This window comes from Spizellomyces punctatus, assembly GCF_000182565.1.
Source record: "Spizellomyces punctatus DAOM BR117 chromosome Unknown supercont1.14, whole genome shotgun sequence".
Taxonomy (NCBI): Eukaryota; Fungi; Chytridiomycota; class Chytridiomycetes; order Spizellomycetales; family Spizellomycetaceae; genus Spizellomyces; species Spizellomyces punctatus.
This window is the reverse complement of record NW_015971550.1, coordinates 493,160-517,263: the sequence shown is the minus strand read 5'-3', so window position 1 is coordinate 517,263 and position 24,104 is coordinate 493,160. Positions and strand designations below refer to the sequence as shown.

The 24,104-nt window shown below is 47.8% G+C and overlaps 9 protein-coding genes across 10 annotated transcripts; 4 read left to right on the top strand and 5 right to left on the bottom strand.

The window, feature by feature from the left end:
- The first annotated feature begins 3 nt into the window (after positions 1-3).
- On the top strand, positions 4-1,497 carry SPPG_07147. Of its 2 annotated transcripts, XM_016755322.1 has the most exons (8): positions 4-170; positions 223-412; positions 461-534; positions 589-649; positions 705-745; positions 802-880; positions 957-1,094; positions 1,161-1,497. In XM_016755322.1, the coding sequence occupies exons 2-8, from the start codon at positions 351-353 to the stop codon at positions 1,405-1,407; spliced, it is 702 nt and encodes a 233-aa protein (XP_016605724.1). In that variant the 5' UTR covers positions 4-170; positions 223-350; the 3' UTR covers positions 1,408-1,497. The 2 variants fall into 2 exon arrangements, with proteins under 2 accessions (XP_016605724.1, XP_016605725.1); XM_016755323.1 differs by having other exon boundaries at positions 4-412.
- SPPG_07146 (CMGC/MAPK protein kinase) lies at positions 1,323-3,709 on the bottom strand. Its single transcript, XM_016755321.1, has 11 exons — positions 3,417-3,709; positions 3,138-3,270; positions 3,019-3,071; positions 2,747-2,939; positions 2,559-2,685; positions 2,426-2,497; positions 2,203-2,361; positions 2,032-2,141; positions 1,911-1,974; positions 1,768-1,849; positions 1,323-1,708 (listed from the first exon to the last, which is right to left on the bottom strand). Exons 1-11 carry the CDS (start codon positions 3,506-3,508, stop codon positions 1,594-1,596), a joined length of 1,200 nt encoding a protein of 399 aa, XP_016605723.1. The 5' UTR covers positions 3,509-3,709; the 3' UTR covers positions 1,323-1,593.
- Positions 3,710-3,812: 103 nt separating this feature from the next.
- On the top strand, positions 3,813-4,534 carry SPPG_09445 (uncharacterized protein). The gene is made up of 2 exons (XM_016757611.1): positions 3,813-3,998; positions 4,169-4,534. The coding sequence occupies exons 1-2, from the start codon at positions 3,855-3,857 to the stop codon at positions 4,271-4,273; spliced, it is 249 nt and encodes an 82-aa protein (XP_016605722.1). The 5' UTR covers positions 3,813-3,854; the 3' UTR covers positions 4,274-4,534.
- On the bottom strand, positions 4,368-6,513 carry SPPG_07145 (GPI-anchor transamidase subunit GAB1). Its single transcript, XM_016755320.1, has 8 exons — positions 6,291-6,513; positions 6,166-6,230; positions 5,565-6,102; positions 5,370-5,482; positions 5,194-5,312; positions 4,988-5,131; positions 4,778-4,902; positions 4,368-4,722 (listed from the first exon to the last, which is right to left on the bottom strand). The coding sequence occupies exons 1-8, from the start codon at positions 6,484-6,486 to the stop codon at positions 4,478-4,480; spliced, it is 1,545 nt and encodes a 514-aa protein (XP_016605721.1). The 5' UTR covers positions 6,487-6,513; the 3' UTR covers positions 4,368-4,477.
- SPPG_07144 (uncharacterized protein) lies at positions 6,180-8,393 on the top strand. Its single transcript, XM_016755319.1, has 5 exons — positions 6,180-6,790; positions 6,859-6,972; positions 7,030-7,340; positions 7,409-7,890; positions 7,964-8,393. Exons 1-5 carry the CDS (start codon positions 6,616-6,618, stop codon positions 8,148-8,150), a joined length of 1,269 nt encoding a protein of 422 aa, XP_016605720.1. The 5' UTR covers positions 6,180-6,615; the 3' UTR covers positions 8,151-8,393.
- Positions 8,394-8,395: 2 nt separating this feature from the next.
- SPPG_07143 (VPS15 protein kinase) lies at positions 8,396-15,076 on the bottom strand (the record flags this gene model as incomplete). Its single annotated transcript, XM_016755318.1, has 28 exons — positions 8,396-8,711; positions 8,784-9,022; positions 9,091-9,524; positions 9,589-9,698; positions 9,757-9,841; positions 9,898-10,185; positions 10,248-10,319; positions 10,396-10,996; positions 11,054-11,140; positions 11,205-11,262; positions 11,323-11,430; positions 11,493-11,674; positions 11,740-11,885; positions 11,953-12,096; positions 12,158-12,252; positions 12,306-12,514; positions 12,576-12,667; positions 12,722-12,857; positions 12,919-13,136; positions 13,450-13,688; positions 13,758-13,828; positions 13,892-14,018; positions 14,082-14,230; positions 14,287-14,388; positions 14,452-14,536; positions 14,600-14,720; positions 14,787-14,911; positions 14,982-15,076. 28 exons carry the CDS (start codon positions 15,074-15,076, stop codon positions 8,396-8,398), a joined length of 4,734 nt encoding a protein of 1,577 aa, XP_016605719.1.
- A 609-nt stretch (positions 15,077-15,685) lies between these two features.
- On the bottom strand, positions 15,686-19,721 carry SPPG_07142 (CAMKK/CAMKK-META protein kinase). Its single transcript, XM_016755317.1, has 5 exons — positions 17,372-19,721; positions 17,192-17,311; positions 16,939-17,127; positions 16,512-16,876; positions 15,686-16,443 (listed from the first exon to the last, which is right to left on the bottom strand). The coding sequence occupies exons 1-5, from the start codon at positions 19,548-19,550 to the stop codon at positions 15,802-15,804; spliced, it is 3,495 nt and encodes a 1,164-aa protein (XP_016605718.1). The 5' UTR covers positions 19,551-19,721; the 3' UTR covers positions 15,686-15,801.
- Positions 19,722-20,014: 293 nt separating this feature from the next.
- SPPG_07141 (uncharacterized protein) lies at positions 20,015-23,430 on the top strand. Its single transcript, XM_016755316.1, has 10 exons — positions 20,015-20,411; positions 20,473-20,531; positions 20,608-20,729; positions 20,798-20,845; positions 20,910-22,292; positions 22,359-22,514; positions 22,572-22,742; positions 22,813-22,973; positions 23,037-23,127; positions 23,188-23,430. Exons 1-10 carry the CDS (start codon positions 20,358-20,360, stop codon positions 23,286-23,288), a joined length of 2,346 nt encoding a protein of 781 aa, XP_016605717.1. The 5' UTR covers positions 20,015-20,357; the 3' UTR covers positions 23,289-23,430.
- Positions 23,216-24,041, bottom strand: SPPG_09444 (uncharacterized protein). Its single transcript, XM_016757610.1, has 5 exons — positions 23,960-24,041; positions 23,739-23,849; positions 23,667-23,682; positions 23,580-23,595; positions 23,216-23,523 (listed from the first exon to the last, which is right to left on the bottom strand). The coding sequence occupies exons 1-5, from the start codon at positions 24,015-24,017 to the stop codon at positions 23,431-23,433; spliced, it is 294 nt and encodes a 97-aa protein (XP_016605716.1). The 5' UTR covers positions 24,018-24,041; the 3' UTR covers positions 23,216-23,430.
- Positions 24,042-24,104: the final 63 nt, after the last annotated feature.

The following is a 24,104-nucleotide window of genomic DNA, read 5'->3' as shown; positions in this document are numbered from 1 at the left end:
GGAATGAGGAAGAAACGACGCCGAGTTGAAGGGCCACGACTTTGCACTTTACGCTATTTAGCCTTTCTGGGACACGGCCAAGTGAAGAGATCGCTCGCTGGCAAAATGTTTGAAAGACGTTTTGAGCCAACGAAGCAACATGACACTCTTCTTGGTCTGATAAACGTCTAGTAGGTTGCGAGAAAGGACATTTCTGTAGAGCCCCAATTTTGACCTGGGCAGCCATTTGCGTTCTTGAGACGAGAGCAGCGCGTTGAAAAGCTCTTTTGCCAAGCGCATTGCCCCAACCTTCTCAATCCACACTTTTATAGACGGAATCTTTTATCTAACCTGGTCAGCAATCTCACAAGATGGTGCAACTTAAGCTACCGCAGCATCCTCCCAAGGTTTTGGTTTTCTCAGACTTTGATGGGTAAGTCAAAGTACCTTACTGGTTCACACAAGGCCTGACTCGCAATAGCACCATCACCACACAAGACACGGGAACGCTGTTGATTGACCATTGTATGGGCTATGAGAATCGAAGAGCATTAGGTTGGCCTCCTTATCTTGTTATTCCCAGCTATAACATTTAACGTCCATGTGCAGATGTCCAGATCCTAGACGGAACACTTTCATTCCGAAGTGCCGTAGCTGAAATGTGGAATAGGTGTGCTATAGTCCTCTGAGCATGACAAGGTCACTTGAATAACACCAACAAACAGTGTCGACCTGAACTGGGAGGAGGCCCTTAGACTCTTGAAAGGTGGGCACAGAAAATCCAGTGTGTATCCACATGGCTTATCGAAATCAAACAAACAGATGTCAAGATTGATTTAGGATTTGAAGAGTTTCACCACTTTTGTAATATACAAAGGATTCCATTGGTGGTTCTCAGCAGGCAAGCACCATGTAGAGTCAAACTAAACCGCCATCATACATTTAATCTCACCCCGTCTGGTCGATAACAAATCCAGCGGTCTGAGCCCATTAGTAAAGATGTTCCTTCAAGGATATGCGGAAAACAACGATCTTATGGAAATCCTGGCGAACGATGTTATTATTAGTCGGACAGGAGACACCTCCAAGTGGGAAATCGTGTATCGTGATGAGAGGTAATTCGGTTATATGAACCATAGCTGACATCAACTCCTATTTACTGTCCGTGTCGCTGCCCATAGCTCTCACGGACACGACAAGAGCTTGGCCATTAAAGCCGCCAAAGAGCAATACACGTCAAACCCGCCCTTGATTGTATTCGCGGGTGACGGAGTATCGGATATATCTGCAGCAAGAGAAGCGGACATCGTTTTTGCCAAGAAAGGGAAGGATTTGGAAAAGTGGTGCATCAGAGAGTCAGTGGATTATATTCCGTGGGAAGACTTTAGGACCATTTTGCATGTCGTAAAGGCAAAGATCAGCGCATGACTGTAGAAACAGCATCATCTGCACTGTGTGTATTTAGACCCAACTAGTGATCTTTGTCCGCCACAAACGTGGACAACATATCAGCAAAACAGACACCCCTCTATTCGCCTCGGGCTAACATTTCGGCATATCGGCTCATAGGCACAAGGCGATTCAGTTGAAGGAAAACTACAAGAGTCATCCACGCTAACGTCTCTGCTCCCGCATGCGGAGCTCATCGTCAAGATCCACAGCACCCCCCATATAGTCATCTTCTTCACGTGCTACTGCGACTACAGCATCGCGCGTTGGACCAGGCAAACTAAAAGAGAGGTTCGTTTGGATGAAGAAGATAAAATAATGACTATGGAAAGATTATACCTTTCCTTTGGCCTGGGTAGAGTGCCGTTAACCTGTTGCAATTTCTGAGCTTTGAACTCCATGACCTCTTGCGCGATCATTTCTTTGAAGAGAAAATCAGCCAATATTCAGGGTTACGCCAGAAAAGTTGACATTGATATTACTTTTCATTTCCTCGACAGATTCGACGGATTCAAACGAAAAGTCAAATTGACGGTCGTGGGAAGGCTAATGCACCAGGGCTAAGTAAGGTCACCCTCGTCTTGCAAGAAATCACAACCCTACCTCGTCCTCCATATCATGGTAGGCCTCCAGATATGGGTGAGCCAATGCCTCCTCAACTGTTATCCGAGCGGCAGGGTCGAATGTAAGAAGTTTCTCAAGTAGATCCAAAGCTATGTAGATGGACTTAGCACATCCGAATGCTACTTCAAAAGATTGAATTTCCTTGAATACCTGCTGGACTCGCTTTGGGGTACAGTTGCGCCCAAGGAATTTTCTTCATCTTTGGCAAACTGCGAATATACAGTTGCGCCCGTTCACTTCCAATCCTCCTGAGTGTTGCATCATCAGGTGTTCCAAGAATACTCAAAATTTGGTTTAGTTGATCCACATCTAAAAATCAGATATCCTCGGTAAACGCTCGATCCGCGTGGATACAGCAGAAATGGCCACTCACAATCGCGCCCTTTAAAAAGCGGCTTTCCACCACATAGCTCTGCAAAGATGCATCCGACAGACCACATGTCGACTATCGCGGGAGTCATGATGAGAATGTGACACTATTCGTACGGCGAGCATAGGCCACTCACTAGCTTTGGTGTAGCTCTTGAAGGAAAGCATGATCTCTGGGGCACGATACCATCGCGTCGCAACATACTCCGTCATGAATCCAGTTTGTGTGTCAGAAAGCCCACGGGCCAACCCGAAATCACAAATCTGATGGAATGGTTTTAGTGTAGGTCACTAAACACCCCGGCAAGGTCTACCATGTCCCCACCTTCAATTCGCAATCGGCATTCACAAGCAGATTCCCAGGCTTCAGATCTCTATGCAAAACGTTGGCTGAATGGATATATTTCAAACCACGGCAAATCTGATAAATGAAATATTGAAAATGCGCGTCTGTCAAGGGTTGCTCGGAGCGGATGATTTGATGTAAATCCGCCTCCATCAGTTCCTGCACGATATACCTAGTGGCATTCCCAAAAATCCAGTCAGTACAAAGTGATTGAAACGCGGTCGCCTACTCAACACAATGAAACTCCATACACTTCGTTAAAGTTTTGAGGATCGGTGACGTCCATATCCTGCAGCGACGTTATCTACGTTGCATACACGGTGAGCGAAGCGTCCAACGCGTCATGCAGCATATTTGGCCATCCACCTACATTTTCATGACCATTGAAATGGCGCAAAAGCTTAATCTCTCGCAAAGCCCGCTTGGCAAGGATCGATTTCTCAAACACTTTTTGAACCTTTTTGATGGCAACTTCTTGCCCAGTTTCCAAATTCTGAGCAGCGCTATTATCCATACGCAGAAACAATATAATAACATAGTATCAGTCGTTGAAAGTCATTATCCAGCACTCGTTATCACAGGGACATGCGTCCTTGCACGATAACATCGCCGAGTCATCTACACAGAAACAGCGCAAAGGATAGCATACCAGACAACTCCATAAGCACCCTGTCCTAGTTCGCGAACTAGCTTATATCTCCGCTCCATAACAGGCGGGAGCTTCAACTCGAGCTTGGACATTTTGTGAAACTTGCCAATCCTTGGTGTTCGTGGAAACGGAGGTGTGCTACGCTAGGATTCCAAGAGTTCAAACACGACTCCCGCAACGCTACACGTAGCGAAGACTGTCGACGGATGAAATATGCGAAATGGCAGTGAAAGCGTGAAGATGAAAGGCTCCGATGGGCGTTTGGGCTACAGGCGAGACAGGATTGGGGCGTGTTTGCGTTCGCCGACTTGACGCTTACCGATGCCCTGGAACGACTGTGCCACTGTCACGTGTGGCCCAGATACGCGGAGAACGGAAAGTCGAGTTTGGGGATTTTTGCTTGCAATCGTCCTCATTCCTCATCAACGACATTAGAAAATGGCAGGACACCATCACCCAAAACCACCCGGTCTCGGGTTTACGGCCCCTCGTGTACGCGGAGTATGGGCTACGAAGCTCATGATGGCTCCCGTATGGTTCTTTGTTTACTACCGAATGTACCACGATGGACCTCACCACTTTGTAAGTAAAAGTTGAGTTTGCGCGAGGTCATGGGTTGCTGGAGCGACAACGAACATGCCCGCTGTATAACACGAAAGCTATAGCAAGCGTGGCGTTATCAGCTGCAGGAATACGAGCACCCGTGTTTGGATCCCTGTTGGCACTTCTCTAACCGTTGCATTGCATTTCAGCTTCACAAACACTCTTGGGAGGAGCCAAAGAACATTGCATATCTCGAAGAGCTCGATAAGAAGTACGGCACAAACTATGCGACCGCAAATATGCACCACCACTAAATCGACGGAGGCGAGGGCTGTAATATAGAGACGGATGCGATGGTGTCTAATAAACAAATATGCTTTACTTGCTGCTGTGTGGATCAATATTTAGGCATCTATGAGGGTGGCCTGGCACGATTCGGCGTATGCTTAAAATTTCCATTGAAGAGCGTCTTGCCAAGGCATTGCTCGCGACTGATAGTCTAACTTAGATGCTCCTCATTATCGATGTATCAGTTCTACTCTCTTCGTTCTAAGATCCGGATTTAGTCTGTCCCATTCCCTTCTTGCCATAGCGAATCCAGTGTCTGTTATCAATATCACTTGTGCCAAAGCAAACACCAGCGTAATGGCGTAAAAGAAGTTTGCGTTGCCACTTCCAGCATAAAGCCACAGATAATAGAATAGCGGGCCCAAAACGGAGGCGAAGAACAGTGCGCTAAAGACAAGGAAGGAGTGGCGCATGTCTAAAGAGAATCGTCAAAATATGGACCATGCGAACGATTGACGTCGGATGCTTACATTTAAACAACTCCCGGTTCATCGATAAGAAGGTGAGATATAAAGCGGTATCACCTAGTGAAGGGTACGACTTAAAAATAGCCATGATGGCTGTAAGCAGGAAGGCTACGAAAAGCGGATGGTTTCTAAATGCAGCAGGGAGCAGGGATGAAGTATCACGCACGATTAGATCGCGATTTTCTTTCGCAAAAATAGTCGCAGCGCACATACTTGAACACCATCGAAACTGGAACGACGAAGATAAAGACCAATATTTGGAATACGCAAAGGAAGAATGTTCGGAACTGATCAAACATCTCAATGAAGAAGTACCAGAACAATCCAATATTTGGCGTCAAGTCAGGAACGAACAAGCTTGATGAATACCATACGATTAAGAATCTAGATTGAAGAACGATATTTGCCAAGCAACTTACATGACTCCGTAGGTGGATTCCAAAAACTGCCATGATCCTATGAGTAGGTACGACAATCCGAGGAGTGCAACAGCGTAACCGATAAAGAGAGGCAAGCTTGTCCGCATTTCCTTGGAAATCTAGACCGGCAGTTTGAGCAACTCCGAGGTGCTTTCGAATCAGATCGCGTTTCTTACCCCGACATGGCTATTGCGAGCTAAGATGAGGACCGCAGGTGCGATCATCATTGCCGGATAAAGACTAAGGTACGCTGCTATTGCTATGCACAGCATGGAAAGACTCCTGTTCCCTGGGTTGCCAGTGGATAAAGTACATTAGATGAAATCTTGCGGCGACTAGCAAGAATAAAAGGTTCGGTGGTGCAGCGTTACCTCTAATTGCAAAGCGGAGCCCATGGATGACTGCTAAAATTGTAAACAATAAGGTGCTTTGAGCAAGGCACGTCATTACGCTGAATGGATTTAGAAGGTAGATCGATCCAATGTCTTCTGCTTGGAGTAACGCATCCACTGGTCGAGTAACATCTTGCGGTTGGGATGGAGTCTTCTTGGTTGCTTTTGGCCTCTTCTTCGGCAGGAGAGTAGCAGGATCATCAACCAGCCAAGGTGGTATCAACGTATCTCCTTTAGGTGCTTCTTTTATCTGCTCTGTGTGAGCATCCCTGTTCAACCCGGCCGTTTCCTGATTGGGGGTTTCCGTTTCTTCTTCATCGCTCTCTTCCTCCAAAGGCGGTGGCGCTAGTAATGTAGGCTTCAATGTAGGCTCGGGCCACACTTCTTCCTGTAGAGTCTTCCGCTTGTAGCTTGCAATTTCCACCAAGCCGCGCGCTATCCAATAGTCTAGTGCCACGAAAAGGAATGGAATCAAAATTGGAGGAAGGAAGTTGAAAACGGCTAGGAGCAAAGGTGCCTATGTAAACAAGATATAATCAAAACCGAGGCGTGTCTTGGGAAGCAATAGCATGTCGCGCACTTGGTGGTAAACGCCGCCATCATAAGGTGGCAGTCCGTGCTGGAACAAGTGCAGGCCTTCCTGAACTACAGTACAGCATTGAGTCCAAAAGGTTCAAGCATAACATATCTTGGTAGTGTATATACATCTTTTCCAGCTCGTCACCGGTGTACTTGTTTCCACTCGATGTTTGAAGAACGAGGATGCATCCGTGTAGAAAAACAGCGCCAACCGGAGTGCGATCCCGGTCCAAACTGGAATGCGAACAACGGGGTCCTCGTCTTCATGATTACTGATATCGGGAGAATCCTTCTCAAAGCTTGTTGACGATGGTTTCGACATTTGGCGATCTCGAAAGACTCGAAAACGGAAACAAGTGCGAGGTGCTTACCCATCCTGCTCGTGTGACTCACACCTCCAGATCAACCAACTTTGCTCAGTTCCGTTTGTTTTTGACTGAAAACATTACAGATGCTGCCATCACCTACTACATTTGCTAGGGTTTTACCCTACCGAACGCTTGCAATTGCGACGATAGCTGAAGCATTTTCAGTCTCCAGAAAATCAGCATTCTCAACTACCACATCCGGCATCAGCGAACCTGAACTTTGCTTCGACAATGTCATAATTGGGGCAGGAGTGGTAGGTGGGCAACTTATCGGCCTCGCTTCCCCCTTACGTTTTGTCTCCTTGTCCTGATATCTCAAATTACAGGCTTGGCCATTGCCGAAAGACTGAGCCGGCAGCCCAAAACGACAACTCTTGTGCTCGAACGACATGCGTCATTTGGAATGGAAACATCCTCCCGCAACTCTGAGGTTATACATGGTAAGTACGTTTAGCCTGGAGCTCTTATAATATGAGACTAATTTTCTGGATTCGTAGCTGGCATTTACTATCCTGTCGACTCGCTGAAGACCCGGCTTTGCACCCGCGGAAACCGTTTGCTCTATTCTTTTTGCTCCCAACACTCTATTCGCCATGCACGAATAGGGAAATGGGTCATTGGATCCGAACCAGATCAGTTCTTGTATCTGAAAAATATGAAAGACCGCGCAGAGAAACTCGGTGTTCCAATGCATTTTCTGTCAATGAAGGAGGCAGCACACCAAGAGCCGAACGTCATTGCAAAGGAAGTCCTAGTCAGTCCTACTACAGGAATAATAGATTCACATGCTCTGATGGAATGCCTAGAGGTCAATATAACTGCTACAAAGATCTCCTTTTTCCCACACCGCTCTGATCTGAGTTCCATTGCATCCAGGCCAAGATCCAGTCTCGTGGCGCTGATGTTGTCTATCATACTTCTGTCATTTCGATATCCGCCACTTCTTCGGGGTATCGCATCCGTACCTCTGACACACCCCCCACGATCATCCACGCACGCAACGTCATCAACAGTGCTGGACTTTACGCAGATGCTGTAGCCGCCATGATCGCACCAACATCGCCATATCGCATTTACCCATGCAAAGGCGTTTACTACACGTTCGCCGGACGCTGTCCGCCAGTAAAGCGTTTAATATATCCCACTCCTGAGAAAAACCTTCAGGGGCTGGGTGTACATTCCACTGTTGACCTTGCTGGCAGAGTCAAATTCGGTCCCAATGCTTTTTACGTGAATTCAAAAGAGGATGTTGGTGTACAGGAGGATGAAGCCATGAGCCAGCAGTTTGCCGAAGCGGTTAGTAAATATTTAAGAAGAGTGAAGAAAGAGGATTTACGGGTCGATTATGCGGGAATAAGGTGAGGTAACGAGTGATGGCTATTGTGATATCTATTAGCGCTCTAATCCTTGGTACTGTTCCGCGTAAACAAGACCAAAACTTTCGGGACCTGGTGACCCTTTCCATGACTTTGTCATTGAATCATCGAAGGAACACCCTGGGTTCATTAACTTGCTCGGTATAGAGTCTCCAGGGTTAACCTCCTCCTTGGCAATAGCGGAACATGTAGAAAAAATGTTGGGATACGATAGAGTGGATGATGGATGGGACAATATCTAGAATGCCGGAGAGTTTGATCGCAGCTACCGCCAGATGCCGCAATTAATATCTTGCGAGTGGTGAGGCAGGCGCTGCGGACTGTATCGGCTGGATCGCAAGTGCTGCCACATTGCATCAATGTTACCCAACTGCACTGTTGATAGGCTTAGGATTATCAAGACCATTTTAAGAGGTAGACTCTACATAGCTAGCTACAAAATACATGCTCCACATGGCTTCAGTGCATGCCAGTATATATACACATTCTATTTCCAAACCTTCACCACACCATCCCTACCCGCCGTTATGAGCATGGGAAACGGTAGAACCGTTCTGGCCGCATCCACAATTGCGTCTCGATGGCGGACTAACGTTGGGCTTGCTACCATTCCAACACCAGAGCCCGTATTTGTGGTGCGTGCCTGTTGAGAGCTACTGGCGGTCCGTAAAAGTCTCGGAGACGACACAGAACGTGAGGCGGACGTGCTTGCGCTTCCAGAGACAACGGAGGAAGTTGTTGGCGTAAAGTGGTGTGTTGGCGTATATTCAAAGTGAAACTGAATATCTCCGAATTGGTGTGAGCTGAAATTGACAAGAGGAATTTTAGATCTTGGACGGCAAGTATCCATAACGAGTTATCGTCCGTCAACGAACCTGTATCGCGGGGGAGCGTCATCCGGCTCCAGCCCAGTTACGACATACGACGCTTCAATATCGGTAAAGGACCATAGACGCACTTTCCGGTCAGTGCCAGCAGTCAGCATGTAAGGTGCGTCCGGGAAGGTCAGGAAAGTAAATACGCTGGTATTAGCACTTGCGGATATCGGTGTGGTATCTGATGTCGTGCTAGGCTTGGTTCCGATGAAATCATCAAGGTCCGGTGGATGCACAGCCTAAGTTGCGACTGTAAGTCATTGGATAACACGAAAGCAAAAATCAACACGCCTAAAAGTTGCCATACCTTTAAGCCGGCACCATACACTTTATTCATTTCCTCCTCTATGTCGGTTCCATGCGGACCCGCCGCGACCACACACCACACCTGCTGGCATTCACTAGAATCCACATTCCACACTGAAACTTCCTGTGTGGGTCCGTCAACCGCTACGGTAATGAACAGACCTTCAGAGCCACCCCATATTCCCATCCGATGGATCGGTTTTCGAGAAGGGTGCGCCCAAACTTTCACCTGTAGTTTGAATCGCAAGTCCCAAAGCGTAAACACTCCGCGGTGGGTTCCCGTAATCAAGAAAATCTTCTGTTTATCGAGCACCATGGCTGTAACTTTGCCATGTTGGGGAGGACAGTCGAAAGACCAGACTTCAGTCATGGTTCGCAGGTCGATGCCACAAAGCTTGCCCTTTGCCGTAACGTAAACGAGAACGGAATGTGTTTCTAGAGGCAGATATTCAGTGATTAGTACGAATTTCATATTCAAGGCCAATCTCGTTTAACTTACCGGTATCATAGTGTTCTAGAAGTTCCACATAATCGTTTTCAAGGTGCATGGTGCGAACAGGGTGGTATCCGATATACCGCCAAGCGCCGCCCCTGTTGACACATTCCACCCTGCGGAATGTCTGTTAGCACCTGATGTACAAGTGAGTTGCCTTTCGTAATTAGTTACCTGCAAACATGGATGGCCCCATCTTCTGACGCGGAGGCAACGCTATGTGTGTTTTCACAGAAAGTCAGCGCCTTGACCTTGCCCTCTGCATATACAGATCCTGGTCAACAATGAGCTAGCGAGCCTTGTGCGTCGGCTTACCATGTCCCGTGTATGTCAATCTCGCCCGATTTGTTACGTTCTTCTCTAATCGCGCGGTATCCCAAACTTTGACAGTCTTATCGTCGGAGCAAGTGACGAAAAAGGTGTTGTCCGCCGAGATTCGCAAACAATTTATAGGTTCGCGGTGTTCAGCAAGGTGAGCAACCAAAATCCCTTCCGGGCGCCAGCCACTCCAGTCGTGACTGAGAGTCGAACTTCCTTTCGCACGACGTGGCCGCTGGGCAGGTGCATTAGCGGCAGTTCGTATAGAAACCTTTGGTCCTAGCTCTAATCACAATGCAAACAATGAATGGACAACGCTTTTCATCCTTGAGCACAATGGGCGGTACCTGGAATAGGAGGAGGAAAGTATTCTCGTACTTTCTTGGCCACTAGCCGTCGAATATACTTGTCTTTGCCCTCTATGTCATCAGATAACGGAGGTGACGAAGGTGAGCGACGGACGGCATATAGACTGACTTAAGGATGAAAGTATACCAAAGCTATTCCCCATCATCCCACTTCTAGTGCTTAGTCCAGGGTGACCATCGCCAGCCGTCATAAGAGACACACGGTCCGATACACTGGCTGCATCGTCGTTGGTTGTTGAGGTTACTATGCTGCTAGCATCACTTCCTGTTCGTGAATGACCTCTCCTTTTGCGATTATGCGGCGCAGACACCATTGGTGAAGCTCTTCCCGGCACTGCCAACAAGCTATCGAGACCTCCTCCACCTACAGAAGGGTGCTTGGTCCTGGATAAGGGCACTAGAACATTGGCTGAAGCGCTTCGGGGCATAGGTGCAGAGCTGACGGTAGTGGATGTAGCGTCAGTCCCCGTCTCGCTGAGGCGTTCTGACATTAACGAGGTGGGCGAAGTTGCATAAGGCTCCCCCATCGCCGGTGAACGTGCCCTAACGTTCAGGTGTTGCATAAGCGACGTGTCGGAGGCATTTCTTCGATGCGTCGGACTTCTGAGCTGTTTTACGGATGCAGATACAGGAGACAAGCTGCGAGTGGGATCGAATACTTGGGAAACATTCGAGTCGGAGGGTGCGCGTGACATCCACGGTGCATTCGGCAGAACAGCGTCAGAAACCTTCATTAAGTGGACATCAGTACCACTTGGCGGCGCTCCGTCTCAGTAGGGACTTACCAGGAAGCTGGGCCGGAAGTCTTCGTTTGGAGAAAGGAACAATGTGTGTGGGGTGATTCCAAAGTTTTTGAGGGCTACCAGATCAGACTAAACAATTAAGAACTTTAGTAATAGAACCTGAAGGTGATACATTTTACTGCCGATTAAGTACCTTTCCCTCCAATTCATCAGGATATGCCCATTGATACTGCATATCCGCTGCAGACTTTCTGTTCCCATGATGTTAGATTTGGTCTGCGTAAACAATCATCCTCATAGATTCATCTCACCTCAGACGCGACTGCGTTGCTTTCGAAATGTAATATTTCATTGCAAAGAGCTTTTCCTTATCTTCGTCAGTCATTCCGAGTTCCCTCAGTCGCTGCAGAAGCTCATTGCTATGTCGTGCAATTTCAGCCTCCGCATAAGATATTGATGTGGAATCATCGAATCAATTCACCTTTCTGGACCCTGGCTGACTTTTCCTCTTTCCGTCGGACTGGCAACATCGACGACACCATGTAGAGGCCTGTTGTATTCCATTCCTCGATAGCTACCACCCGATAAGACGCGTTCTCGATCCCCGGCTGCAGCAGCTTTTGATGCAAACGCCAGCGTCTGATCATAGAGTACCCTACTAATCTGAAGGTTGCGATTAACATTCACGGTGGGGATGCATTAAACGATGCCTTCTCAGGAGGCATTACCGGATTTTTCAAACTCTCCAACAGATTGACTTCGGTGATGTCTGCGATGTCAGTCTTCAAAAAAGGACTGATGATGGGATATAAGATACACCGGACATCGATTTGCGGCAAAAGGCGTGCGGCGCACGAGATAAATGCAATAGCTCCTAAATACGCGGGCGAACACTTCGGTCAGTGCTCGGATACCCAAAACCATCTACGTCTCTCACTTACCAAAGCGGATCCATGTATTCGGATGGCAGACTAGAGGGACAACGGTGCCTGCTAACTCTTTCAACTTTGTCTTCTGCAAGAGACCTAGCTCTGCCAACGATGTTAAAGCGTTAAGGACTTTCTCGATCACAAATTCCTCAGCATCTTCAAAAAACAGTTCCATTAGCACAACCACAAGGCTGCCACAGTTTTGCTCGCCTCTTACCTGTCAGCGCCTGCACCATCAGAGGCAAGATATATTCCTCTAAACTTCGCCCACCAACGAAGGTACCGACACCCACGATGCTCTCAAAAAAAGCACTGACCAGACAAAATTAGCGTCGGAATTGCCAGATTTTGTTTTATATGCCTACCTGCGGAGCTGCCAATCGGTGTCGTTTAAGTAGGTAATCATATGTGAGAGGAGAACATCATTGGCCTTCTGTCTCCCGAAAATGATGCATAAGCGGGCCATTTCCGATAGTAAGGTTCTTTTGACGAGAGGATCGGGATCGATAAGTAGAGTGATAACCTCCTCCTGTATAATCTCTTGCAGATCTCGCAGACCGGAATCATATGTGATCTTGGTACAATGCGTCAATTTTCAACTCAGCAAAACTCGCAATGTGGTTAGCCTCTCATACCTGCTGGTATGGGTCGCCATCAGCTTCGAGTTCGGAATGACTGTTATCCCGGAGCAGCTGGGACAATTCAAGGAAGCGCAGCGCCGTTTCCGCTGCCATTGTGTTTCAGTATAATATACGTACAATTTTCTGCAGTTTGTGCTTACCTATAGCTGGGACACATTGGGCATATTTGGCCCGGACAAATGCATCTGGATCACTCGAAAACCTTCGCAGGCTAGGAAGAATGTACTCTGGGAAAATATTCGCATCTGGAGGAGTAATACGCTCTATCATGTTTAACTATTCCAGAACAGGGATATCAGTAAACTAAAGAACGGGTAGTCGCCATACTGCTGCCTACCAGTTGCGTTAACGTTGTCACTGCAGTTGCTCTCACATAGCCACAATCGTCATCGAGAAGGGCTACAATGTAAGGTACAAGACGGTCCAGTCGCGGCTCGTCGGAGAGATGCACTGCTAGTGCAAGTAGCAAATCAAGGGCGAAAAGCTTGGAAGACGGTTGCCCTACGTTGCGCAAGGCAGAGCAGATTATTGTGGTGAAGATCAAACAGCCATCACCTACCAAACACAGGGCATAAAAGTTAGAGAATAAAGGACCAAAGTCTTGAATTGACTGAGCAAACTGACCTGCGCCGGAGCCTCGTGCAATTTCGCCGCACGTAATCGGGAAATTCGGTATATTCACGGCAAGAGACAAACAGCCCTGAGAAAAGCAGTAAATGCCAACGATCATGAACAGATATAGCAGGAACGAGGAACTTACTGTTAGCCACAAGGAAGTCACACGTAAAAATCAAAAATCTAGTTAGTATCGAACAGAGCGCAAGTAGGATAAAAGTATTATGTGTCCAAGTTTTAGGCTGATACAGACCCACATGCCCGGACAATACAGCTCGTCCAGAAGGACTCTCCCGCTCTGGCAGTTCGCTTACTTCGTCTTGAGTGGATTCGTTCATGATTTCCAAAGCGACGGCAATTTTGTCAAAGTCGTGGTAAATGCGTTCGATTTTTCTGTCTGCCAGGGGATTAGCTGATACTGTTGCGTCTCCCAACGAGGCAACATAGTTGTGAAGAAATGTGTAGAAGTACTCAGGAAAAGCTTTCCCAGCCCTGATAAACATAGTAGCGGTATAAGTGTTCATTCCAATAATATCACTAGTACTCCATCATGATCATTACCACTCAGCAAGATACGTCTCGGCTGTCTTCCTATTAGCTGGATCCAGCTGAATCATGTGTTTTATCATGTTCTTTCAGTGAAATGTTAGTCATATGCTCATGTTGAACATGATTCTCCAGTCCGCGATGCTCACTCTTATATGAAGGTCATCAATCCTCTCCAGTTCCGGTGAGGGATCGTAATCCCCACTTCGGTAACGTAGCAGCTGAGAAAGGGAGAACAGTGGGGTTCCCTCTAAAAAGAGCTCTGCGATGGTACATCTATCAATCAAATAGAAAATTACTCGCGTGACGTAGAACTCATGAGATAAAGGACTATAATACCCTAACGAAAAGATATCCATGGATTCACACAAGCTCCCATCCTTGTCGCTAAACAACGTCTCTCCTGGTGCATAGAAGCGTTCCGGAGCAAGATAACACACACGGCGCGAGGACGTATCGAAGAAGAATGAGAAATCTGCTGGGTTATCCTGCATGATTTTAATCAAATGATACTCGCAATCATCCATTTTTCAGCGTATCTCACCTCGGGAAGGAAAGTTGGCTTGAAGCTGCTAAAGTCGGTCAAATATGCCCAATTCCAGCTGGTAACCAGAATGTTTTCGGTTTTGATGTCGCCGTGATAGATCTATCTCACAGGCATTATTAGGGTGTAATCAACTCGTTACAGTAATAATCGCCTGGGTCATACATGTTGAGCATGGGCCGCTGCCAATCCTGTCAATATCTGGTACGCTATCCACTTTTTCTCAATTGAAGCCAAGAATGGACGAGTACTGTACGGCCCCAGCGTTTACCATTTGGGATTCTACGTCAAAAGGGTGTAGTGTGTGCTATACCTTATACGGTCATATAAGTTGCTGTAAAGGTGCTGCCTAATCATATACGCCGCTCGATCCGTCTCGATGATCCTTTGATAGGGGAAAGCATTCGGGATGTCGAGAAGAATATCACGCTCCGCTATTTTTTGAACATCTTTAATATGCTTTCCTCATTTACCCCGCTAGAAAGTTTTCCACGCGGTACCTTTTAGTTCTTGGACGTACTTTCGCAAGGAGATGCCGGCATCAGGTTTTATAAAAATCTTGACAACAACGAGACCTTCACGGTGTTTGCATCTTATCGTCTTCATAAAATGACCACTTCCCAAGCTTTGATGATAACGTACATATACTAAAGTTAGCAGCAAGACCCATGTATAGAACACTCATTTCTTTATACCTCTTCTCGTATCTGACGTCCGATAATTCACTGACATAACTATCAATTCCGGCACTCGCACTTCGCGGCGTAGCGCTAGAGACTGTATTACCCATCCTGCAAGAGTACCAGCCCCTACCGAATATAGTAAACTCTCAGTTTCCCATTTGTGAGCATTGTAGATGGGCAAACGACGTAGCGCTAACCGCCGACCGACCTCGAGATGTGCGCGGATGTGGCACAGTCGTTATCGGTTCTAATGTCAACCGGATGCAGCCATATCCGTAAGCAACAATCCGCACATCCATCGCCGATGAACTTCTAAACGTTCAGGTCGGGGTGGAATAGTTGGTATTGCAAGGATGAAAGGGCGGCACCGCATTGAGAAGACATGGTCGTCTTCAAAGAATCTAATAAGACAAGCATTTGAACAGAGCTCGTCAGGGTGTGATGGCAAGGCAACTCATCAGAGTGCCAGAATTTGCCGCTGCAGTGACAGCATTTGCAGCTCTTTATCCCGCTACTTGGTCTGCAGACATCTGTTAGATTTCAGCCGGGGTCTGTAGCAATAAGAATAACCTTCCAGGGAAGGGTCAAAGTGAACACCTTGTAGAGCGTCTTAATAGATTCTGTTGCCCGCTATGTCTTTGCATTGTTCAACCGTAGGGTGCATTTCTGGGTTGGCCGGCCCGTACAGCTCAAGCCAAGCTTTCAGTAAGGAATGTCTCGTCATGTGCCTTTCGGTATATAAACCTTGTTCAAGCAGTTAAACTCAGCGTATCGGAAGCTATACTACATCTATAGAGAACTACATCTATATACGGGCTCTTGTGGCCGTTACCTAGCACACGCTATGCTCAGGTACCTCATCAATTATATTCATTGAAGATCCTCTCCTAGCATGACGGCGAGAATCGCACCGTCCGGTTAGATTAGCAGGCTGTGGCCATGAAGGCGCTTCAGGATGATCCGGAGGTGTCAACATTATCGTGGATCCCGGAGGTGAAGAGCCCGTAGAACTGGTTCGCGGGGTTGCCGACACACGCAAGGGAGAGGGAATAAATGGAGCGGGCAACCCGTCTAATGATCCCTGTTCTGCAAAAGAGCGTGATCTCCCTTGTAGATTTGGATTTCTCTTGGTAGCCAGTCCAAGTCCTGGGATAGCTCCAGGCATTCGATTTAAGGCATCTACAGATGCGGAGATACGCATCCGATTTGGCTTTCCCTCAAAATTCTTCAGTAGTACGCTCGGTAAAGCACCACCAGTTCCAGCATGTGTAGTTGAGGTATCATTGGCCTTCCCGTTGAGCCGAGCACTCAATTGGGGCTCGTCGTACAGTACCCTTCCCGATCCCAATCTCTGCGCGTCCATGTTGCCCAATAGAGGAGATGATGAAGAAATGTCTTCCGCGGCTGGTGTTGGAGGTGCCGAGACTGTTCTACAAGTCTTTTTCCCGCCCTTCCCTTTCAGTTTATTCATGATCTGTTCATTCGATGTGGTCAACAATGTAGTCTGGTTGTTTCATGAACTGTCCGACGTGCTATATCTACCTTGGTCACAAACATCATCGCAGGTTGGAATGCATTCTCCACTTCCTCCGGTGTCACTTCCTCAAATACACAGTTTTCTTCAGTCGGCAACATTGGATCTTCGCCATCTTTCGTAATCCAAGGATGGACCCTAATATCTGCGAGAGTGATTCGATCATCGGGATTCTTGCGCAGCATGCGATATAGAAGGTCCTGGAGCGACGGAGAGAGAGTGCTCGAGATCTCTGCGCTAGCATTGATTATTTTGTCATAGAGCTGAAGAATGCTCTCTTCTTGCCATGGCGCGCGCCCGTGAACTAGACAATATAGAGTAACTCCCAATGCCCATATATCTACAGCAAAACCCTTTAGCTGCTTCGTATGACCTGAAAAAAGTCGCTGCATTAGCAAATTATAAACCCATGGAGCAGCATGAGTAGTCAAATACTTTGACAAGCTTCTGGAGGGCTGAAAAGCGGTGATGCATTCTTGTCATCAAGCACAGGTTCTTCCTCTCCATCTTCGAACATGCTCGAAATGCCGAAATCTGCGATCTGCACCACACCTAAAGGTGGGGCCGCCTTCAACAGTAGATTTTCAGGTTTCAGATCTCGGTGAATGATTCTTTTCGAATGCACTAATCACAATGACGAGGTTAAAGGCAACCCTCAACGCGACGACTATACGAGACAGCAACTTACGATACTCTAAACCCAGGACCACATCGCGAAAATATTTCCGAGCCAAGTCTTCGCAGAATGGATTCACGCTGTCCTTCAATTGAAGCTTCATTATCGGACCGAATTCACAAAGTTCAAAGACTGATATCCGCAGTCAATTGGTTGCCCGTGTATGAAACGGAAATGCATAAAATCACGTACTCATATATAAATTGTCCTCTTTTCCGTCATCCAAAACCTCTACCAGCGCATTGATGTTGGGATGTTTCGAAAGCTTTTTGAGGATAGCTACCTCCCGCTTGACGCTGGCCAAGTGATCCATTTCTGGGTCCCCCCCACTTGCGCCAGCGCTGAAGCCTGTGTTTGACCATCGAAATTTCTTACGTAGTCTGCTTTTCGAAATGATTTTGCACGCATAGTATCTCTGATCTTGTTCGTTTCGGCATAGCACAACTCGCCCATATGCGCCCGACCCAATGTCCCGAATAATGTGGTACTGATTCACCTTTCCTTGAGTTTCTTCAGGCTCGCCTAAAGGGCTGACCAGGGTATGACTAGTTTCATGCATCGAGTATATCGTTGAAGTTTCAATGACTTGATGTCCTAAGGGACGTCTACGATCGTACTGGTTCCTGGACGCCGGGCGTTCACCCTTATTCAAGTTAAAGTCCATTGACCGGGATCGCTTACTTGCAAGGACACTTGTGGTCGAAGTCGGAGGGAGGGTTGCCAATTGGGTTGGCAAAGAAACAGACGTTTTTTCCGGTACCGCATTGGGTGATATTGACGTTGCTGGACTAGGATGTGGCTCTACTTTTCCGTCCGCATCGTCGGGGCCCGAGCGTTGTCGGAACGACATTGACCAATTGCTTGATTCCATAGAACGAATACGCGGGTTTGATCGAGAAGGATGCCGGCCGAGTGTCCCAGTCGAGGTCGTTTGCTCCCCAAAATTTCGAAATGTCACTCCTCCTCGTGAGCCAGATCGTGGCATGGATGTCCGAAGGTTTTGAGAAGGTTCCGTGTTACTTCGGTTCTCTAGTTTAATATCACTGTAGTGCCCCAGGGAAGAAGTAGACCCCGACACTTTCATTGGCAAGCTAGCATTACTCCTGTTGTTGAAAATGGACGACCCCAAAGAGGCCAGGCTTCTAGATATTCTTTTGAGGGAGTTTGAAGAGGGGGACGGGGTGAGATGAGCGGCGACGGAAACGGCAGGTTCGGAAACATGGGCAGGATTGGTTGAGAGACTATACAGTGACGAGGATGCTTGCATACCACTATTCGAAACTGGTGGGAGACTCCCTCCTTTCGGTTTCCGTTTCTTTTTCTTGTCATCATAATCTGCCACTTCTGATAGATAATCTGGTTGTATAGCGATAGGAATAAATGTATGTATGGTACGAATCGGATCCAGGATGAGGGAGCTTTTTGAACTGTCACCGCCAAAGGAGCTAGTCGACGGACGTGAGCTGGAGACAACAGCCGACGAAAACGATGATTGTCGTCGCTCCAAATGGGGGCGCTGTGGGTCATTGAGCTGACTTCGATGATCCTCCTTACGTACGCACACGGTTCCCTGATCTAATTCAGAAACCCTGTCTGATGAAAAGCTTGGCCTCAATCCTAAGGCTTCAAGCACTGGCGCAGCGATTGCAGTTGTCACTATAGGAGTTGAAGGAATCCTTCCTTCAGAGGAAGGAGCAACTTCTCCTCCTTCCTGGAGTGTAACATCAGATGGAGAGGCCACAGTTTGCTTAAGCTTGCTTGGTACTTGCTCCGCAGGAATGACGGCTTCTGCCTGGGCCTGGTCAATCAACAATCTCGCGTCGAGACCTGCTCCAGTGTGGGATGCCGCTCGATCTTCATCTTCCGGCAATGTTCGTACCCAGCTCTTTACTCGAAGTGTGGCACCATCTCTGCTAATTCCCTGCAGCTTGCGGCCCTTTTTTGCGGGTTTGTGGTCTGCGGGCTTGTGGTCACTACCTTCATCTTCGACCGGCCCGATGCGTTGGTCTGGATTAGATACAATATCGCTTTTACTATCGCGGCGAGAGTCGGACGGTGTCGCGCGTTTGAATTGCTGCAGAAACTTATCAAAGAATCCGCTAGTTCGACGACGATTTGATGCTGCGAGAGATGCTGTGAAAGCTCCAGCTATGGAAGCGCGCCGACCTTTTGCATGACCGGTTGCGCTTCCGCCAATTCGAGGGCTAGGTACAGGTTCACTGCTCTTTTGTCGGAAGCGCCAGTTGTCGTCGACTGTAGCACGACTGGCATACCGTCCTGTAACTGAGTCGGGTGACCGGTGTTCGTAGTTCGTATGCATTCGGCGCTCCAAGTTGAGAACAGATGTAGGTGCTTCGGCAGTTGCTGGCATGGTTCCCGTTGGAGAAACTCCCCCCGCATCGACGTACGTCAGGGGACGGTGCAACCCCGAATCTTGTACTGGGTTATTCCTTGATTTATCTTCAGAGAATCGTAGTAAAGGCGCAAGAAGACGCGTGAGTCGTCATTCCTGTCTCCCGTACAATGTCAATACAATCCTCAGCTTTGCCCATCGTTCCTGGCAAAGTGGAACCCGATGAGTCGCCACAATGTACGGGTGATTGCCTAGAACCTTATCGACCCGGCTTAACGCTTGCGACTTTTCCAATGAAGCCCCCTTTTTTGCAGCATTGTTGCTCCCCATATATCCCAGTTACTATTTTTATTTTGAAGTAGGGTGAAGCGGGAGAAGGGCGGAGAATTGCTGACTCAACATGGCACGTGATAGCGGTTTCAACCGGCCCATTCGATCCATTTCGCCTGTCGGACACGGACAGGCAAAACGAGGCAGCGCGTCGGAAAACACGGATTCCACATCGGCTTGCCATTACTCTTGCACTCTGGCCCCATGCGTTTGTCGAATCTACAAGGGCCAGAAGGAAGTAGCATATGAGCACAATAGCGATACAACTGTGGAAGCGTGTTGATCTGCAGAAGCCGTGCAGACCTTGCCTAGGGGAAGGACCCTTCTTACGACGATTCGCCGATCTAAAGACTTAAACGGACACGCTAGGCTTGATCCACATAGAAGCGAAATCCTATTCCTAATAGCGCCTCTGGGACACACGAAGATCGGTCGGAAATCCTCTCTGCAACCGAACTATTTTTATAGCTGTAGCACTGTGATCTACCTAATATTATGCTCACCGAGCACCATCCAGCGGAAGCGGATGCAGATGTACCTGGCCGGAAGGTTCGCGTTTGATTGTTTTTTAGACTGGTGCATGTCCTGTATGAGCTAACCTATAATCTAGGCGAGATGGCAAAAGGATCCACGACCAAACAATTATCATGAAGTTGGAGTCAAGGGCAGGTGGGTTCGCCCTATTGTATTTATACGAAAGTACGCAGAGATGGCCATGCAGGATGTTCACGACATCCATCCGTAGAAAAACCGGTGTAACCGCGCCGAAAAACGTGCAAACAGATGCAAATGGGCTTATGAGTGTGGACGATTGGTTTCGTGAAGATGAAGATGAAACGGATGAGATTACCAGAGGGCCACGAGAAGGTAAACGCGGAGTTATTCTGGCTATGGGATATGCGGGTGACAATTGTAACGTTATCTGGTCTGCTCAGGAGTGTCGGGCAGGATGTCAACTCCCAGCAAACCAAAGTATGCAAAAGGTTGTAAAAGGTTGACCCTGATTTATGATCCAGCTAGACCTCACCATGTTTATTTTCCGCACAGCCGATTCAGCTTCTGACGTAGAGCCATACCAGCAACCACCTCGACGCGTATCTCCGGCCACGGGGTTTACAAAGGAGAAGACTCCTGGGACTGCAACACGGAATGCGATATCTCGCCTTCCGCGTCCGTCTATGTTAGAAGGTCCATTGGATACAGCCACGAAGCACACCCCTCAAAGTCAGCGGAGTTCCAAGGGTCAGTTTTCGAACATATCCAGTGCCTACATCGTCGACGAGGATATGCCATCACCGCGCACCATTCTCAGTCCAGCCGCACCTCTTCGCCTTGAACACCCCGTATCAGAAACAACCCCAAAAAGTCAGCTCGACGACAGGCGACGAAGTAGAACCAGCGGCAGTCTTACGGTGCAGCTGCCACAACGAACTCGTGAGCCTCTTGTTGAGGGGTCCAAGACATCTCGAAAAAGTGTTGGCGGGCCATCATCATTTATTCCTTCGAGGTTGTCGCACGTAGCGAATGTGGACATGAGTGGCGGTGATGATATTGCTAGGGGGGCCGAGCTTTTGGAAGACGGCTTGGTCGAATACAGACAGGAAGAAGCCTTTTGCGCATCAGTGACAAAGACTCTAACCAAATCTTCAGAAAATGGTTCGGATGATGGGGCAGGACGAGCAGGTAGCCCTCCATCACCAACTCCTGAAGCGATTACTTCAAAAAAAGGCATTGTTCGGGAGGACATAGCGGAACCTGATGAAGAGAACGCTGTGTTGGAAGGAAAATTCAACGAACCGAGCAGCGCGCGGAGGTCGAGAAAGCGCAAGGCTGCCATACCTACGTCAGATGCCGAAAGCGACCGGGATATCATTCCTTCAATGCGGCAGGCGTTACCTGATTCGGATGACGGAACTCCTCTACGACGAGGCAATGCCGCTTACATGGTAGGCACGAGTAGAACGATTAGACGTGGTAATCAGCCCACGCAACATGAATACGAGACATCTGGTATTATAGATGAGCCGATATTGGCGTCCGCAAGAAAAACGACTGCAAAACACGCTGTCAGGAATGTACATGATCCTGATGACAGCGAGGTGGATACGAGAAGATACGGCGGTAGCGCTCGTAGAAACCTGTCGGAAGAATTTGAGAAGTCCACGCGAAAGGCAGAGTCTTCTATAGACGGCAGAAGCTCTGTGGAAAGCCGTGAAGATGTTGAAGTCGGTCACGACGCTGCCCTTGAACCCATTGAGGCTGTGGATGAGACTCAATATTTTGCTGATGCCAATGAAGTGAACCACGAAGAACTGTCGGACGAAGGTGGGGAGAAAGAAAACGAGATCAAATCCAAACGCCATCAAAATGCGCCTGCCCGAAAAGGCAAACAGACTGCAACTCGAACTCGGACACGAAAAGCAAAACAACGTGCGTTGATTTTCAATAACCATCTGCATCATAATCTGTTGTAACGATATTCTTGTTCACAAATAGCTCGCCGCGAACTCCCTCCAGAGGTGACGGATGCTGTATTCCAATTGGATGACCAAGATGAAGACGAAAATGGAGCACGACGCAGCAAGCGGATGAAGATAAAACCGCTGAAGTATTGGGCTGGGGAACGCGTGGTAATTGGAAGAAGGGAATCAGGTGAGGGGCCACAAGGTCCCACCATACACATTCATTCGATTATCTAAAAATAAATAGGCTTCTTCCCGGTGCCGGTAGTCAAAGAAGTCATTCGTGTCAAATCGGATGACGAGTCATCAAATTATGGGAAGGGGAAGCCCACGACCAGAGTTAAATCCGAGCCAGCTCCGTTAGTGCAGCCAGATGTTCCAGTGATCAACATCACAACTGGTCAGGAGGAGAATCAACGTATGTGCATGTCAGAGTGAGAAGTAGTATTCCGGCGCTTTAATTCTAACCCGAATGCACCATTTATCAGGTATCGTGGCTACCCCAGAAATGCTCAACCCCCGTACGATAGGAGCGGGCGACTACAAGTTTCAGAAAGTGTTTAGCGAAGGTGAATTCATCGCGTCTGGTATATTGGTCATGCCCAAAGGATCGCAGAAACCCAACAAGAATTCTAATCAATCAGCAATGGTATGTGAGAGGGATATGGCATGTTACATGGCCGACGTGTACTCACGGAGGTTTTCAATCCAGATTTTTTATGTTGTATCCGGCGAGGTTGAGGTACAGATCCACAAGACTATCTTCGTAGTAAAAACTGGATCTCAATTCTTCGTTCCTCGAGGTGAGTTCTCTGTCGAAATAAGGTTCAACTGGTCCTTCCACCAACCCCACAATCTCCTAGGAAATCAATATCGCATTCAAAATGTAGCAAGTCGTGAAGCCAAACTGTTCTTTTGTCACGGTAAAGAGGTGCTTATGGAAGCACCCGCTGGACAGCGGTAACATGTTATTTCGTATCGGTGGAGAAAGCATACTGCTTTATGTGGCATTGCCACTCAGTAAGTGTAATTGGGAAAAAGTAGCACTATGTTGCCTTGTAAATATAAACGAAACCATATTATTAAATCGCTTAAGGGTCCTTCTGTCAGCGTTTTTCAAAGTTGCTATACTCCAGTTTTGCAATGGTCGCTTGTGAGGTGTATTCGCAACGGTCGACCCTAGATTTGGGGGAACCTGTCTTTTGATATCATGAGTAATTTTCAGGCTTGTGGACGTATCATGTCATGAGCCTACCTTTAAGCGCTGCTTGCTTGAAACAAAAGCAAGCCGATGGTGTGAGCGCCATATACATACTAAAAGCTACATATCTGGGACACTCACAACACCTCTACCTGATCTATAGGTCCAAAGGTCAGACTTCTGTTTGTTATTGCTTTTGAGGGGAGCACATACCTGCTTCACCCTGCACGATCCCTTCGACTGTTCCCCGGTCTGTATTTCGGACCCATCCTACAACTCTGAGTTTGTTGCCGTTCTCGACGCAGTATTTCCGGAACCAAACACCTGTGTCAGAGTAGTGTTCCGTTCAACAGGGAACGTGCCATGTATTTTAACCTCACAAAATTTCGATATGGCATGTTGACAGCCCAGCCTGGTCTCCAGTTATAAGGTACCTTGTACTTTACCAAACACCTCAAAACCGGTGCTGACGATAGATGGAGTAGGTGTCATCCTGGGGACTTGGAAAGCAAACGTCGAACTTGGACCGCTTACCAATCTGTGCGACCGTGCAGATCTTTCGCGGCTGGAAGCGCATGC